At 42.8% G+C, this 16,853-nt stretch overlaps 1 protein-coding gene across 16 annotated transcripts in view; it reads left to right on the top strand.

Annotated features, from left to right (window-relative positions):
* Positions 1-16,853, top strand: part of KIF1B (kinesin family member 1B) — a 151,256-nt gene that overhangs the window by 119,114 nt on the left and 15,289 nt on the right. For 12 of the 16 annotated variants that reach the window (XM_086344423.1, XM_086344429.1, XM_086344425.1 and 9 more), the window contains 8 exons: positions 1,640-1,758; positions 2,400-2,455; positions 4,774-4,882; positions 6,342-6,408; positions 7,069-7,153; positions 9,137-9,242; positions 15,819-15,933; positions 16,710-16,843. In XM_086344423.1, the coding sequence (XP_086200549.1) occupies positions 1,640-1,758; positions 2,400-2,455; positions 4,774-4,882; positions 6,342-6,408; positions 7,069-7,153; positions 9,137-9,242; positions 15,819-15,933; positions 16,710-16,843 (791 nt within the window). Of the gene's footprint in view, positions 1-1,639; positions 1,759-2,399; positions 2,456-4,773; positions 4,883-6,341; positions 6,409-7,068; positions 7,154-9,136; positions 9,243-10,685; positions 11,084-15,818; positions 15,934-16,709; positions 16,844-16,853 lie in introns of those variants that run through there. The other 4 variants (XM_086344436.1, XM_086344437.1, XM_086344438.1 and 1 more) reach the window with 1 other exon arrangement.

Below are 16,853 nucleotides of genomic sequence, written 5' to 3' on the forward strand. Positions count from 1 at the left end.
GTCATTGAATTGTGAGTTGTTTTAGTGTTTCCGTCCTAGAAAAATAAGCATGTTTAATATGAGTTTTGTTAAAGTTAATATGTTCTTTAAACGGTAAGAAACATAACACTGTTCGGTTGCAAATAATGTAGAAACTGTGAAATTCTTTTGTAGCTAAACTAAGCTTCAGAATCTTTTTTCCTTTCAGCTGATTCGATGATTAATCCTTTAATGCCCCTTACAACTCCCCCGTAAGTGGAATAAGAGAACAGACCTTCCATCTCTTCTAGAAAGATTTACTTAACCCCATTCAAAAGTTTTCATTCTCATCACAAGAGCTAACATTCACTGAGAGCTTATGTTGTATCAGTCATTGTTAGAGGTGCTTTTTCTGTCTTAATTGATTTAACCCTTTCTTTTATGCCACATACTGTCATAATCCCCATGTTATAGTTGAGATAACTGAAGCATAGCAGTTGAAGTCACTCACCAAGGTTACCAAGCTAGGAGGAGGCAGAGGTGGGATTGAACCCAGGGAAATGTGGCTCTAGCATCCAGGGTCTTCACAGCTATACAGGAAACAGTCTCATTCTCTTGCTAACCATAGTCCACTCTCTAAAATACAAAAGGGGGACTCCCTTGTGGTCTAGTGGTTAAGACTCCACTTCCACTGCAGGGGAAGTGATCCCTGGTCCAGGAACTAAGATCCCTCGTGCTGTGCAACTTGGCCAAAAAAATTAAAATAAGAAAGGACAACTCCAAAAATGGAATGAACAAGCACAAAACATACTTTTCTTTTTTATGTTTAATTGTATAAACATTAGCATGACTGTATATGATCAATATTGATTGTCTCCTGTGTACAAGGACCATGCCTGATGCCACTGTGTGGGGGTGAGGGGGACACTTAGATGAATCACAGGGGATTATGCCTCCGAAGAGTTTAGAATTATGATAGGAGAAATAAAATGCGTGTTTATTTTATGTGCAGTTTATAAAAATAGTAGTACAACTTATGGACATATTCGAAAGCTATTCTTGAAATGCATTGGGAGTGGGAGAAGGGAGAATTATTTCTACTAATGGAAAGAGAATTCTATGTTACATTCTTTGTTGAGGGTGGATGGTTGGATGGACAAAGAAGGTTGGGGAGCTTCCTGAAGGCTGTAGTATAAATAAGAAAAGGTGGGTCACTCTTGGCCTTGTACCTGGCACATAGTTAGCAGTCCCAGTTTTCATATCGTTGTTGCTGTTTGGTCTGGGCCTTGAAGTACAGGGAAAACAGGGACAGAGAAGTGGGAAGGCCTCCTGAGCAGGGCTGCTGTCTGGGCCCACCCTCAAAGTGGAGGAGAGAACAGGTGAAGGGAGCAGCCGATGCAGTCCTCATACTGACTGAAGGACGCAGAGGGGCTGGAGGTCAGTTAGGGTAGGTGGTGGAACGCCTGGAGTTTGGTCAAGTTGCTGTAGAAGGAAAACCAGAGAAGAGCCCATCTCTTCTGATATGAGAGGCCTGCAGAGTAAAGTACCCAGGACATACTGAGTACTCAAAAGTGCCTGAGTGCTGTTTGCTGCAGACATGCTGAGTGCTGTTTGCTGCAGACATGTGCATTTTCCTGTAAAAACTCTTACCCTAATCGAGCTTGGCTCTACTCCTTATTAGATTGCAGTGGAGGTTACGGAATCATTCGTGGACTATATCAAAACCAAGCCGATTGTGTTTGAAGTCTTTGGGCATTATCAGCAGCACCCACTTCACCTGCAAGGACAGGAACTTCACAGGTTTGGACCAAATGAGCACAGATTTTTTTGTTGTTGATATTGTTGTTGTTATTGTTACTTGCTGGAAAGAAAGAAATCTTTTGAGGGATTAAGATAGGTAAGTGACAGTTTTATATATTGTCCTATGTTTCCTTTTTAGAAATGTTACCATCTTTCTTCTAAGCCACCCAGTCACTAATTGTAGGAGGAGCAAATTGAGTTTTGCCCAGGGGGCCTTGAGTACCATCTTCTTGTAGGAAGAGACTTTGAATAGGATAAAGTTGAGGTAATCAAGACATAACGTGGAAATTGTGTAAATTATTCCTAACCACCTAGAACTGCATGGAGCATAGAGTCACTGTGAAACGTGTGTCTGAGTTGAGACACCAGAATGAGGGAGGAGACCATGATGGGGACTCTGGGATGATGGCAGAGTGTCAGTGTTAACAGAAAAATTTTCTTATTCGTTAGGTAAGACTTACAAGGGGACTTCTCTTAAAATGTCTTAGCCTCAGTTTTACTGTGTGGGAATATATCTGATATCTGATAATGTGCTAGTGTTGAAAGTACATGTGATCTGCTTCTAAATGGGATTTATACATGCCATTAGTATTAGCATGGGGGTCCTTTTAGTCTTGAAGAACTTTCATCTTCCTTTGCAGTCCACCCCAGCCGTCTCGACGATTCTTCCCTCCGCCCATGCCGCTATCCAAGCCAGGTGAGTGCCAGCTGGGTTCTTTATATGCTGCATGACTTTTCAGGTAAAAAGTCATATTCAAATTCCTGCTCAACATCTGTGCATCCTGTGTGTTCCAGTATCTAGCAGGACCTAGAATTGTTGGTGAGAAACTCTAGGGCTCTATCCACTCTGGCACTCTGGTCTTGTTGAAGATGTTGATAAACTCCCTGCTCCTCAGCCTCTCTGCTCTGTGTGTAACCCCTTTAACTTCAGTGGCGGGCATTTTTTTGCATGTTAGATTTGTTCTGCATGTTCATGTATCTTGTTTTGACTTTTCTTTGTTTATTTTCATCCTTTTTCCTCATTGCCCACTTGCCACATTCCCCCCCACCCTCTGCTCATTCTCCACCTCTGTGCGCCTTACCTCCATCCTGCCTTCAGACCATGAGAGAAAGATTGAACTGATCCGATTTCTCGTATCTGACTATGTGAATGTGCATGTGTTGGACACATTTTCTGAGCATGCCAACGTGCTTGCCTCCTCCGCCATTGCCACCTTCCAGGATGGGGCTGACCCATCACCGCCTTTTCTCTTTCTGCCAGTTCCCAGCTGCCAGCCTGAGAGGGTACCTAAACGAGATGGTTAGTAACTAAATTAGCTCTGCCTTAGATGTAGAACCATCCTCAGGGGCCAGTCCCAAAGCCTGGCTCTCTGTGTAGGAACCACGGATGTTTCTGTTTGCTACTTGACCTGAGTGTAGAGTTCACCACATTGTCAAGGTCATGTCACATTTCTTTCAGAGAGATTTTTAGGAAGTACCTTCTTTGTTTATGCCCTTTTCACATCATGGGCTGGGGGCGGGGGCTCCTTAGGTTTGTTGGTTTGGATTCTTTGCAGTGGTATTATTAATTTGAAGGATTTTTTAATAGTAGATGGCTTTAAAAAAAATGCTTCTGGTTTTGCTTTCTGACCCTTAGACGCACACCAATAACCCCCGGTTACCGTCTTGAGTAGCATCATCACCAACTCACCTGGAATTCAGCTAGGGTGAATAATGCCAACAGGCCATGCATAGTGCTGCAAGAGTCATAAAGCCCCTTTAGATTCATTGCATCAGTGGTTTCTCGCAATATCTTTTCAGATAGCTAATATTATGATCTTTATCTTAGAGATGAGGAGACAAACTCCCAGGGGTTAACTGACTCAACCAGAATTTCAAAGGTAGTTAGTGGTCGAGTGATAATTAGATCCCAGGTCCCCAGACTCTCACACCACTGCTCCCAGATTCAGAGCAGAGAACCCTCTTTGAATCGCCAAGATTTCAGGATTTCTATGTAGTGTTTCAAAATGCCCACCTTGTAGAATCTGACATTCTTGAAAGTACTAGGGTTTTGGTTAATGTATTTCATCAGTACAGATAAGGACATGGAATTTACATTTGAAGAAAATGGGTAACAGATCATTTACAGAATCCTGTATCTACAGGTTAGACCCGTGGTTCCCAGACTTGTCCATACACTGGAATCACCTGGGGGGCTTCAAACCTCTCAGAGGACTGAGCCCCATCCCTGGAGATTGTTCTTTAATTGGCCTGTGGGATGGCCTGGTCCATCTTTGAGATCCCCAGGTGATGCTCATGTGCAGGAGGTTCAGGAACCTCTGGGTTAGGGGACAGGTGCTCCCCACACCGGAGAAGGTAATGGCACCCCACTCCAGTACTCTTGCCTGGAATATCCCATGGACGGAGGAGCCCGGCTCCAGTCCATGGGGTCGCTAAGAGTCGGCCACAACTGAACGACTTCACTTTCACTTTTCACTTTCATTCATTGGAGAAGGAAATGGCAACCCACTCCAGTGTTCTTGCCTGGAGAATCCCAGAGACGGGGGAGCTTGGTGGGCTGCCATCTATGGTGTTGCACAGAGTCAGACATGACTGAAGCGACTTAGCAGCAGCAGCAGCAGTTCCCCACACGCACCACACACAGCGAGACCCTCCCCACATTCTCTCTCCCACATTGTTATGTGCTCTGCATGCTGCAAATGTGAGAGCCTCAGGAAGGTTTTTTAATGGTTTTATGAGCACATTTATGCTGCACAAAGCCTGTGTTCTCATCATTGGATATTTTGTTGAGAGGGAGAGAGGGAGAAAGATGCTGACCCTCTGTTTTCCTGTTCCCTGAAGTTAGAGGTGCACATAGAGTTGATTAAGTGTCTCTGGGTCTCCTGCACTGAAATCTGTCCCCTGATTCTTCCTGCCTTTCCCAAGTGTGTCCTTGAAGACTGACATTAGAGAAGCTTGTACCTTTGCAGAGTAGACTTGGACCACATGTTAACATTTTCCAAAAACTTTTAAAAGTTCCAGCCACCAAGTTAAATACCATGAGCAAAACCAGCCTTGGCCAGAGCATGAGCAAGTATGATCTTCTGGTTTGGTTTGAGATCAGTGAACTGGAGCCTACGGGAGAGTAAGTCCAACTTCCTATATTTTTAAATATGACAATTTTGCAAAATTAAAAAATGTAATTTTGAGTCTCTTTGTCTTCAGGTTCACAAAACGTCACATTCTAGTTTTGAACTGAATTTTAGGGGTGTTTACTCTTTGAATCAGATGTTTGTCAGAGAACTACCTAGTATTGTAATTTACTTTTTTAAAAACTATTTTCTCATTTATTTCCTCATAGAACATACCATATTCTTATTCAAATGAGAAAATCTAGGCTCAGAGAAATTAAATAATATGACCAAGGAAGCAGTAAGGTGGGGTTTGAACTCAGGACTGTCAGCTTCCATAGGACATCTTCTTTTATTTCCACGTTTTGTAACAGTAAACAATACTTACTGAGTGATTTAACTTCTTGTTAGCAGGAGCATGGAGATTGGCACTTTGTTACGAGGGAAGACAACCTACATATTGGGTTTTATCAGCAAACAAGCAAAGAGAGTCAGAAGCATATTGTGCACAATGGAGCCAGAGACTTATATCCACATCTCAGGGGCTTAGGGGACAGAATATTTCCATAGACCAGGGTTTCTCAACCTCTGCACTGTTTGGGGGCAGATGATTCCCTGTGGTTGGGGGCTGTCCTAAATGTTACAGGTATTTAACTGCGTCCCTGGCCTCTACTCATAAAGTGCCAGTAGCCCTTCCTTCCAGTTGTGGCAATAGACATTGTCAGATATCCCATGGGGGCAGAATCACCCCCAGTTAAGGACTTTTGGCTCCAATCAAAATAATCAGCATTGGCTTACTCTGAGTTGTTGTGTTAGACTCAGTGGCAAATGTAATCACTGTTTATACTTGTCTCAGAAATGCTTTTGAAAAACACAAAAGAGATCCCTCTCCTGAAACAGAGGGAAGAGGCTATATCAGTTAAAGGATAGGGGATAAATGTTATCTTAACGATCCTCTGCTTATCATGCCGGGTACCACCATCACAGTTACCTCCAGGAAACATTTATTGAGTTCCTGCTGTGTGTGAGGTTTGGCTCTATCGATCCTGTAGTATTCAGCAGAAGTGACATTACTTTAAGGAATTTGACTTTCTGTAGACAGATCCATAATGTGATTATAACTTGCATTATGATGGAGAAGAAGTTACAGTAAATGGTTTCCACTGAGTTAATTGCTTTCTGATTCTTAAAAATCTGAAGTTATCTCTTCCTCATCTCCTGACACTTGCCATGGCAGTAATACATTATTTATAGAGTATCTGTTAGACAGGGAGCTGGGATGGAGCCAAATGCAAATGACTGTGTGATTATATGTCCACTCCAGATGATGAGAAGGACATGGGATCGGAGTTTAGGAAAACAGAAACCACCGAGGGGCAGCACGACCAGGGAGGACCTTGCAGGTGAAGCTGCAGTTAGTTATTAGCACAAGCATCCATCTAACCTCTTTCTTTCCTATTTCTTTTTTTACAGGTATATCCCAGCCGTGGTGGACCATACAGCAGGCTTGCCCTGCCAGGGGACGTTTTTGCTTCACCAGGTACTAACGAAGGAGCCAAAAAGGGCCTAGAAGGGAACAACAAAAAGAGTTAGAATAAGAAACAGCCCTCTGTTTCTCTGCCTTTATATCTTCATTTGAAGGGAATTTGGAGGTTGGGAGACTTTGCCCTATCCTTTCCTTAAAGTTTCTCAAACCTTGGCTTTTGTGTATAAATACACATATTAAAAGAGCTATTTTGAAAGAATTTGTTTAATTCAGTTAGAATGTATGCTGCTCCCCTGTGGTTTTATGCCATTTTCACTCTGTGATGTTAAGAAACTCTGCTTTCACAGCCAGAAGATTTTAATGGAGATAGAGAAGTAAGGTTTCAGTGGACTGAAAATCCAGTCGTGAAATGGAGGTCCCTCTTTGGCAAATGGAAAGTAGTTTTAATCAGTGCTCAGAAGTGCTTGTGAGTCAGATGGGCTCACTCTGGGACTTACCGTCTGGGCAGTGGTTCTTGAAGCTGTATCAGCACCTGGCTCTTCCTCAGTCCCTCACCTGTGTCCCTTGATTCAGAATAACAGTGTGGACAGCACTTCCCATCTCTCTCCATACCTCCCCTTCTTGCCACCACCACACCAGACGATCCAACAAAGGGCAAACAAGAGGAAATAAGAGATGGCCCCAGCTAAATTGCAACCCTGCTCCATTACCTAGGGCATCCAGCGGAGGATCACAGTGACCATCATCCATGAGAAGGGGAGTGAGCTCCACTGGAAGGATGTTCGTGAGCTGGTGGTAGGTGAGTACATTTCTTCAGATGAGGACGGAGCCAGGCTTTTTTAGAGATGTGATTGGTCCCTGTTTGGAGCACAGGGAGTATGTGGAAGACTGCACTGGAGAACATGACCATCAGAAGAGAGACTTTGAGTCAAAAGTACCCTTGTTTCCCAGCTCCCTTCATAGGTTATGCAACTGCCAGTATTTTTCTCAAGGACTATGGGAGTGGTTCTGTGCCGAAGGCCCCAGAGAAGCCTCTGCTCCTTGTGCGCTTGTGATCTAGTGAGGAACAGCGTGTGTATGTGTCCAGAGCTGTTTGAGGAATGAATACCAAATGAGGACAACTGAAACAGACCTGTGCTAGGAGAGTGGACAACAAAAAAGATCCAAGAGGATTGGGTTAGCTGGTAGGAGATGCTCTGAGTAGATTAGAGAGAAATTGGAGGGTTTTGTTTGTTTTTTTTGCAAGCATTTGGAGTTAGTCAGGAATGTCTAATGAGCAAATGGCTAGAAACCTATGGCCAGAGAGGAGAGACAGAATTGAGGTCCCATGAGAGGAAAAGATTGAACCAACAGCATCAGCTGTAGAATGAGAGGCTAAGGCAGGAGCCTGACCCTGTTTTTACCATGGACCCATTTGGCAGAGGTGAAGCCTCAGAATTACATTTTTAAATGTAGAAAATAAAGTACTTGGGATTACTAAGGGAACTAATAATATTGAACTGCAGTTGTTAAAAACTAAACAAATTTGTAACATAAGCTCTCTATTGATGTGTTAAATAAGCAGAGGGTCTAATTTGTATCATTTCAAAGTGGTAATGAGTGTCATATAGTTGACATTAGTGTGATAACGGAAACATCTGTGATTTCTGCCTGGGACAAAGGTATAAGTACTGCTCAGTCTACTGTGGTTTGTGCCCTCCCCTCCTTATGGAAGGAAAAACCAGTTTCAGTTAGAGGCTCCTGAAAATAAAGTTGTTACAGTTTAGCCTTTCTGAATTTTATGCATAAACCTCTTGGGTACCTACAGACCAAATTAGGGACCTCTGGAAGGATGGTTATATACTCTGTCCTATCCAGGACAGTGATTTTCAAGCTTTTCAAAATTAATTTTTACACACAAAAAAAGAAAGATGCTTTCTGGCCAGAATGGGTGGTGAGCAGAGGCAGCAGTTATTAAGGCTTTTCTGTAACCCTATGGCTTATTATTTTTTTTAAACAAGCATGAAGTGTGGCAGGTGCTTTCCTAAATGCTCTAAAAATGTTAGTTCATATAATATAACATAACATATAATATGATCATAAAATTCTTTAAAGGGCAGAATTGTTTTTCCCACTTGGCAGGTGAGGAAAGTGAGGCTCAAAGAGGTTGAGCGTGTGCCCAGGCCTCACAGAGAGTTAGTGTCGGAGCTGAGATTCGAACCCCGGCAGTCCTGCTCCAGAGACTGTTCTGAAACTCTGTGCACTGCTGCATACCCTAGTCTTAGTATTTGAAAACAGAATTGTAAGATGTTAAACAAGAAAGTGGTATAATGAAGGCAGTGGCTTAAGAACATTATAGAAGGTGAGTGTGGGGTGGATTGACAAGGAGAGACATGAGAGCAGCTGGGAGACCAGTTAAATGACTGTTGCTTGTCTCTGATCAGAAGGGGATGAGCTTCCCCTGATGAGCAGGGCAGTGATGTTGGAAATAAAAGTTGAAATGAATATGAGAAGCTCTTTGAACAATGAATAAATGTTCACAGTTGACTGAATGTGGGATGTAAAGGGGAGACAGAATATGGAGAAGAAAAAAAAATAAATAAAAAAAAATTTTAAAAAAAAGAATACGGAGAAGAATGGAAGACTGAGAATTCCCACATTAGACTTTGAAACTACAGTTAACCAAATGACTCTTCCGGCACCGGAAATTACACAGAGGTCTGACAGTCTCATTTTGGCTTAATGGATTACTGTTTTGTTTTTAAATGTCCCCATGTCCTGGTTTCTTTCTTGTCTCTCTCAGGCCGAATCAGGAATAAGGCTGAGGTGGATGAAGCTGCAGTGGACGCCATCCTCTCCCTCAATATCATCTCTGCCAAGTACCTGAAGTCGTCCCACAACTCTAGCAGGTGGGCCACCGGGGCGAGTGATGAGTCAGCCCTGGGAGTTGATTACTTCACCATTAGATTCTTCATTCATTAATGACTCCCCACCTTCTCACTTAGACTCCCTATTCCTTCTCTGCCTATCCTGTTCTTCAGAAATAAATAACATAAACCATTGGAGATACTCATATGTTACTCCCAGAGAACAAAAATATTCTTTCCTTTGGGGAGTTTGAACGTTGTAGCACAATGTTAGAGAAAAAGCTGTAGCTGTAGCACAACGATAGAGAAAAAGCAGAAGAAAACTCAGCATGCCACCCAAGATTTTACATGTAGATTAACTATGGCTAAGACTAAATGTCTTCCTATGAAGTGATTGCTGGAGAAAGACCTCTCTCTCTTGGCCTTGGGTTTCATGGAAACCTGCTCTCCAAGGTGTAGTGAACTCTCTTGTGTTCATCTTTGCTGCTGCCAGTATTGGCTCAAGGAGTTTCGCTATTTCACTTATGCATTAAAGGCAATAAATTATAATAAACTCTTCTGACCAAGATTGGCTGCTATAGATAATGAATTTTAATTTTAAGCTAGTTCCCTTCAGAATTCCATTTTTAATCAAATAATGACAGAGTGTATAAAGTACATAGCTATTCTGCTTTTCTGTATTGAACTATAAATAAATCTGCTGGGGTGCATTTCCCTCCCTGGAGAAGGAGTCCCCTCATTGTGCACAGAGGCTCTGTGTCTTTATGAAGTGAGGTCTGGGGAACAGGAGTGGCTATGTGTTCTAATGTGGTTCGGAACACAACCTTCAAATTACGGGATTTCTCTGTGGTCTGTCTGCTCCTGAAAAGTTGCTTCTGTCTGTTGGCAAGCGGGAGAGGAAAAATAAGACAAAAACCAGAAGCAGAGTTAAAAGTTTGGGCCAGGGTTAATTTCTTTCCGTTGCTCCCTTGTGTTTCTGATTTTCATGGGAATGAGGAAAAGGAAGCAGATGTGTGTTTGCTTTTTTGCCTGTTGGAGAAACTGGCAGGGACTGTGGGCAGAAAGGGAAGGTGACTGAGAGGGGTGTACATATGGGGCAGGGGGTGGGGTGGCAGAAATAAAGCAGGCTGCTCTCATCTCCCTTGGCCTCTTCCCTGGGCAAAATCTTGAACAACACCATTTCTGTGAAGTTAGCATTAATCCCACACACTGTTCTGTCTGCTGCCAGACGTTTACAGAAAGTGTTCAGCTGGCATTCATCATGTTCTCCTTGCAACTGTGAGGAACATATCTTAACCCTCCCTGTGGTACTCGGTGAAAGATGGTGAAACATGGTGTTTCGTTGATGTGCTGGTTGTGCTGAACTTACCTCCATTAGAGTAACCTTAACCAGTCCTTTGACTCATGCCTGGCAGTGGGTTAGATGTGTAGAAGATAAATTTGACTTTGTTAAAAGCAACTTACCTTGGCTTCTCCTTTGTTCAGCAACTGTTCTGCCCTTTGGAACTCAGAAAAAGTCGTGGAGGCTGGAATCTAACCTACAAGGAATGGGGGACGAAAAGGCCTTCATTCCAAGAGCCCCACAGGGCCCTGCTTGGCATCACCACCACCAACAGGGACCTAGAGTCAGAATGACTGGCCAAGGACAACCTGGAAACTAACCCCATCACCCTAAAACCCGAGACTGCGAGCCATGTGGCAGAGCAGTCCTCCTGGGTTTCCTCACCCTGCTGCTGCCCACCCTGGTGCCCCTTCCCAATAAAATCTCTTGCTTTGTATTAAAAAAAAAAAGAACCAACTTTATCTTTCCCAATAGAAGCTTAGAGTTAATTAATCAAAAAAGTTGCTAAAGTCAAGAATAATAAAAAGATACAGACTATAAACACTTGTTTTAAAGTATTTAAATGTACATAAATTTGTCAAGCTCTTGCTCTAGGGCCAAGGCCTTTTCTTTAATTGTAGGCTCATTTATTAGACTTCTGACTGTCTTTCTGACAAAGCCACACCCATAATTTATCATCTATAATTTTCAGTTTGGTGGAACTGGAAACTTAAGAAGAAAATCAAAGTGCAAAATCCTTTAAGCTTTTTATCATGTATCACTAAAATTTTATTTCCCTCTTTCTTTTACATTCATCTCACCCAAACTTAATTGAACAGCTGTTGTTTTAAACAACTCACCGTTATCAAGTCTTTTAAAGACATTTAGTTTAGTTTTCACACTTAGTTTTGTTTCACACTAAACAAAAATTCTTATTGCTCTCATGTTTCAGTGATTTATCTAATATTTAATTAAATTAGATCATTGTAATAACAAACAACTGCATAGACAGGTTTGGGACCAAATACTACTGATACTTGAAAAGCACAAAACTCAGCTCTTTGGAGCAAATTGTCTGGGCCTATGCATGCATACTAAGTCGCTTCAGTCATGTCCAACTCTTGGTGACCCCATGGACTGTAGTCTTCCAGGCTCCTCTGTCCTTGGGATTTCTCTAGGCAAGAATACTGGAGTGGGTTGCCATTTCCTTCTCCACTGGGCCTATGAGTTACCTCTTTATTTTAGAATAACGCTCAATGAGAAATGGATGTCAGTCTTTACATTCTAGGGTTGTGAAGAGCATAAGTTCATGTGGTAAGTGGCTAAATGGAGTTTGGTTAAGAGAGCTTTTGTTCTTTCTGCCTAAAGGTTTAGTGTTTAAAGTTGAACTTACAGAGCTCCAGTTGGGTGTATTAAGTATACGTGATTAGAAGGTACTTGTGATACATTGATAGCAGAGTGCGGCTGATAAGAGCCATTGCTCCTTTTCTTCCCGGTCCTACATTTCTCTTACCTAATTGGTTTGGTTTTCTCATAACTCCACAGCAACTTCCTACCATTTCCAATAGTAAGTCACCTCCTAAAGGGATGTTAATAAAAACTGTCTCCCTTCTACGTCCAGCATTTCCTTAACACAATGACTCTTCTCATTGTAAGCCATTTATCAAACTGTGTCCCATGAAATTCGCTGTTATTTGTCCACTTGAATTCACTTTGCTTGTCAGCAAATTTGTGTTTTATATCTGTTTTTTTTTCTCTTCTCCTTTCTCTCTTCCCCTCTCTTTTTTCCTTTTTTAATTTTTTTGACTTTTGCTGTACTAACGAAAGTTTTTTCTATGTTTTTGCAGGCTCTTTCTTGATAAGGATATTCCTAGGTATTTTCTGTTTGCTTTTTTGCACATAAAGATTCTGTTTTATCAGAATGGTTTATGTCTTCTGTTGCTTTGACTGCTGTTGTAATTTAGTAGTTTTCCCCTATGTAAACCTGCACCCACCTAGGAATAGAGCGAGACCTCACTCTGCACCGTTGCGCCCTAGGCTTTTCTAATGCATGTATAGTTTCGCTTGTAGGTTCTTGAGTAATCTGTAGAGTTCATAATTATTTTCTCATTCCATTTAGTAAACCTGCTCATTTTATTCTTATGCCGTGTCAAGTTTTCCCTTCCACATTGCAAAGTAGAATGTTACTGCCTTCATTTCATATGGAATCTCAGGCTTTTGTGATTGTTAACCTTTTTCTTTGTTTTGTCCTGTGTAGTATCAGAGACCAGTTTAGTTATTTCGGTAGCTGAGTCCGTGAGAAATATTTTTTATTTTTAAACATTTCTCTTTGTCCTGTCAGGACTACTTGTCTCATTTATTTTCTGCTTTTGGAATAGAAAAAAATTCCTAGTTTGGTAGTGAAGGAAATTGCCTCCCATCTCTCTTTCCATCTGGTTGAAGAAAGAAAACTGAAGGAAGTGACACATAACAGTATAGCCTAAATGGTTTTTAAGATGCATGTACACAAACACCCACACAGCACATAAACACACGCTGCTTTTGTCTAGAATATCTTGAGAAATCAACCTGGGGTTATTTCCTGACCACCTTAAAGCCATACAGGACAGCGTGCTTTAGGACTCAGCCCTGTTTCTAACCGCCAGTTCTCTTGCTCGCTTGAGTCCATTGGCATTACTCACGTGTCCTGGTTGTAGTTTGTATGACCTCTTCTCAAGAACTGCCACCCTTTGTGAGTGTTTTGGAAAAAAATGTGCAGCCGTAACTCCCAAGCACCAAACAAATCAAACCAAAAAAACCACAAAAACCACCTTTTTCTCCCCATCCCAATACAGGGAGATTTTAGTGATGTAAGAATTTTTCTATGTTAGCCAAGTTTCTATCAGAGAAATTTCTTCTTTAGGTTAAATGAAAACCAGACAACAGGAATGTGAAGAGGCTTTCTCACACACATTCAGAACACTTGCCTCATTTGAGAGGGAATCATGAACTGTAAATCCTGGCCCCAGGAAGCTCAAGTTCTGGTTCAATTTTTAATGAGTCACAGGTCCAGGCAGCAGGGCTAGGAATCACTGTCTGGTGTCTCCAGGGTAACACACACCGTCACCCTACAAAGGGGCTTTACTTGACCTCAGCACAGGCGGGCCCAGACTTCAGGGCCACAGGTAGGCCCCGTTCCAGGTCCCTCGGCAGACTGTGGGACACAATAAAAGAGCCGTCTCAAGGACAGAGCCCTCAGGTGGCTTCTGCTGAAGTAATGGATTCCACCACCCAACGTCAGAATTTGTCTTAAACCAAGCTAAAATTTAGATTCAATCAAAACAGGGCTCTGTGGGTCATAAAGGGCTCTCTGGTGAGCCCAGGGGCAGGGGAGGGGCTTGTGTTGTCCTCCGTGGTTGCTGTTTGGGTCCCTTGGTTGCTTCGTCCATCTTTGTCTTGCTGTCTCTCTGTTCCTTTGGTATCTGTGTAGAGAATTTTCTTGACCCTTATGCTCTACCTTAAGAGCTAGATCTTTGTAAGAGTATCATGTACAGCTGATTACCTTTGAACAACACGGGCTTGAACTGTGTGGGTCCACTTATGTGTTGATTTTTTTCAGTAGTAGGTACCACAGCACTCCGTGATCCGTGGTTGGCTGAACCTGCGGAGGCAGAACCTTGGATATCGAGGGCTTACTATAAGTTATACGTAGATTTTTTCTCTTTTTTGGCTGTTCTGGGTCGTCTTTGCTACGCAGACTTTCTCTAGTTTGGGCGAACAGGGGCTAGTCTTTGTTGCAGTTCGCGCTGCTCACTGCAGTGGCTTCTCTTGTGGAGCACGGACTGTAGGCACTCGGACTCAGTAGTTGTGGTGCCCTGCAGCATGTGGGATCTTCCCAAACCAGGGCTGGAACCCATGTCTCCTGTGTTGACAGGCAGATTCTCAACTACCGGACCACCAGGGAGGTCCTATACACAGATTTTTAAGAGCATGGAGAGTCAGCCCCCTATCCCCTGTTGCACAAAGGTCAACTATACTGCAAGATGACTTACAACTGTACTTCTAGAAGCAGCTACAAGACGAAATCATAAAAAAAAAAAAAAAAAAGATGAAATCATCAGGCTTCAAACACTAGCACTCAGGATGAGGTGTGGTTACGGAGTTCATTTAGAAGTATTGTTTTCTCTGATTATTTCTGGAGAAAGAATCACAGAGGTGTGTTTAGAGAGAAGATATGCCAACTATTTGCCAACATCTAGAAAAGACAGCTGCAGTGAGATTACCATTTGGTAAGGGGCGAGGTGGAATGTACTGGGCAGGGAATAAAGTGCGCAAAACTCCAGTTGTATCAGGTGAGGTGTGTTACACGTCCAGAGAGTGTGGTGCTGGACAGCCCACTCTGCAGGGGTGGACAAGGTGTTTTCCCTGGCAGTTCTCTCGGGGGTTGAATTGGGAGTTGATCTCTGACTCTGCTGTTGAACTCAGGATGGTGTTTCAGGTGAGACCTGCTGAACCGGAAGGTTAATGTCAAGTAGGGGCTATGGTGTTTTTACTGGGAGGAAAAAAGAAAGGTATTAGGACAGTTTACAAAATCAGTTTATGGGTGTTTATTAAATAATCAAACTTCTAGTTGTTATTTGAATGTTAGATTCTTACGTGGATTTTTGGAAAACTGATAAATAGTAGTTGGCTAGCTCTGGTACTAAAAATTACTTTCTTTTACTGAAATGTCAGCTAAGAATAACCTCATATTTTATTTAAAACAAGGTTCTCTATGCTGTCTCTCCCATCAGTCCTCCTAGATGTGTGTGTGCTGTTTCTGAGGTTCAGCAGGATGGAATTGAGACATGAAGAAGGCTGCTTCAAATGATTGAACCTCTATTTCCTGCCCTGGTCACTGACTCACGGAGGAGCTCACTTAGTCTTTCTTATATTAGTTTCTGTCCATACTCATTTCTGCTTTTCATCTTAATTCTTTTGATTGATCTCACTCTGTTGATGTTTATAGGCAGGGAGAAAACAGGCTTGTCAAAAAAAAGAACATAGCTAAGTGTTCCTTGACAACGGGTGGGGGCAAGAGGCTGGAGGCTGACATTTTTCTCCCAGGAGATGAAGGTTCCACTCTGTTGTCAGAGTTCGGGAAGTTGGAACTGTGGGTCACTGTGGGTTCTGATTGTGCATTTCTGATTGTGCATTTCTGATTGTGGCGCTACCTGGGCTAAGATGACTTCAGGGCTCTAGAGCGTTTCCAACTGTGGCAGTACCTGCACTTAGGTGCCTGCAGCTTTAGGTGACCCCTCTTGCCTTTTCGACTGCAGGACCTTCTATCGTTTCGAGGCCGTCTGGGATAGTTCCCTCCATAACTCCCTCCTTCTGAACCGAGTGACACCCTACGGAGAAAAGATCTACATGACCCTGTCGGCCTACCTGGAGGTGAGAGGACCCACAACTTGAGTTGCTGTGACCTGCCAGCCCTGCACAGTGGGCAGGTTACGACAAGGAAATGGGGAGGAACCATGTGACTGACTGTGTCTTCCTTTCTCCCAGCTCATCCTCCCAGCTCATCCTTAAGTTACTTATTATTATTATACTTTGCTAACTACTCTGGTTATATCAGGTTCTGTTCCCAGCCTCTAGTTAACCAAAAAGTCGTATAACTTCTATTTCATTCTCAGTTTTAGTAGCCTAGTCCCTATCCATCAGAGAAAGCATGATTTTAAGAAAACGGCCTCTTGTTTTGGAAGTTGTGGATGGAGGCTAGTAGTGGCTAACATCGCAGATGCTAGAACTAGCCTGTCTGAGTTTAGGTTCCCTGTGCTGTCACTTAATTGCCCTCCTGTCCTTGGGAGAGTGATTTCTCCTTTGTGCTTCAATTTCCTTATCTCTTGAACAGGGGTAATGATAGTATTAATAGCATTTACCTAAGAAGGTTGTTGAGAGGTCACAAAAAGGGATTTAAGGCAAACAGTGCTGGGTATATGACAAATAATAAGTATCAGCCATTGCCTACAGAAAAAAACTTTGAAAAATTTTGAGAAAAGTAAATGCACCCACAAGGAATACTGCCTGACCTTACATGTATTGTTTTCTGATTTGCTGTTGAAATAAATTGCTGGTAGAGCTGAAGTCCTCCACCCACTATGTCTGGGACCAGCTTTCCAATGCCATAGTGCCCAGACTATGGTCACAGGTGTTCTGTCTGCTTTCAGCTGGATCACTGCATCCAGCCGGCCGTCATCACCAAGGACGTGTGCATGGTCTTCTACTCCCGGGACGCCAAGATCTCGCCGCCACGCTCGCTGCGCAGCCTCTTTGGCAGCGGCTATTCGAAGTCACCAGACTCGTAAGTTTTG

The sequence above is a fragment of the Bos grunniens genome, chromosome 16 (genome assembly GCF_055505025.1).
Source record: "Bos grunniens cultivar Pamir isolate PY7600 chromosome 16, Bosgru_T2T1.0, whole genome shotgun sequence".
In the NCBI taxonomy this organism is placed as follows: Eukaryota; Metazoa; Chordata; class Mammalia; order Artiodactyla; family Bovidae; genus Bos; species Bos grunniens.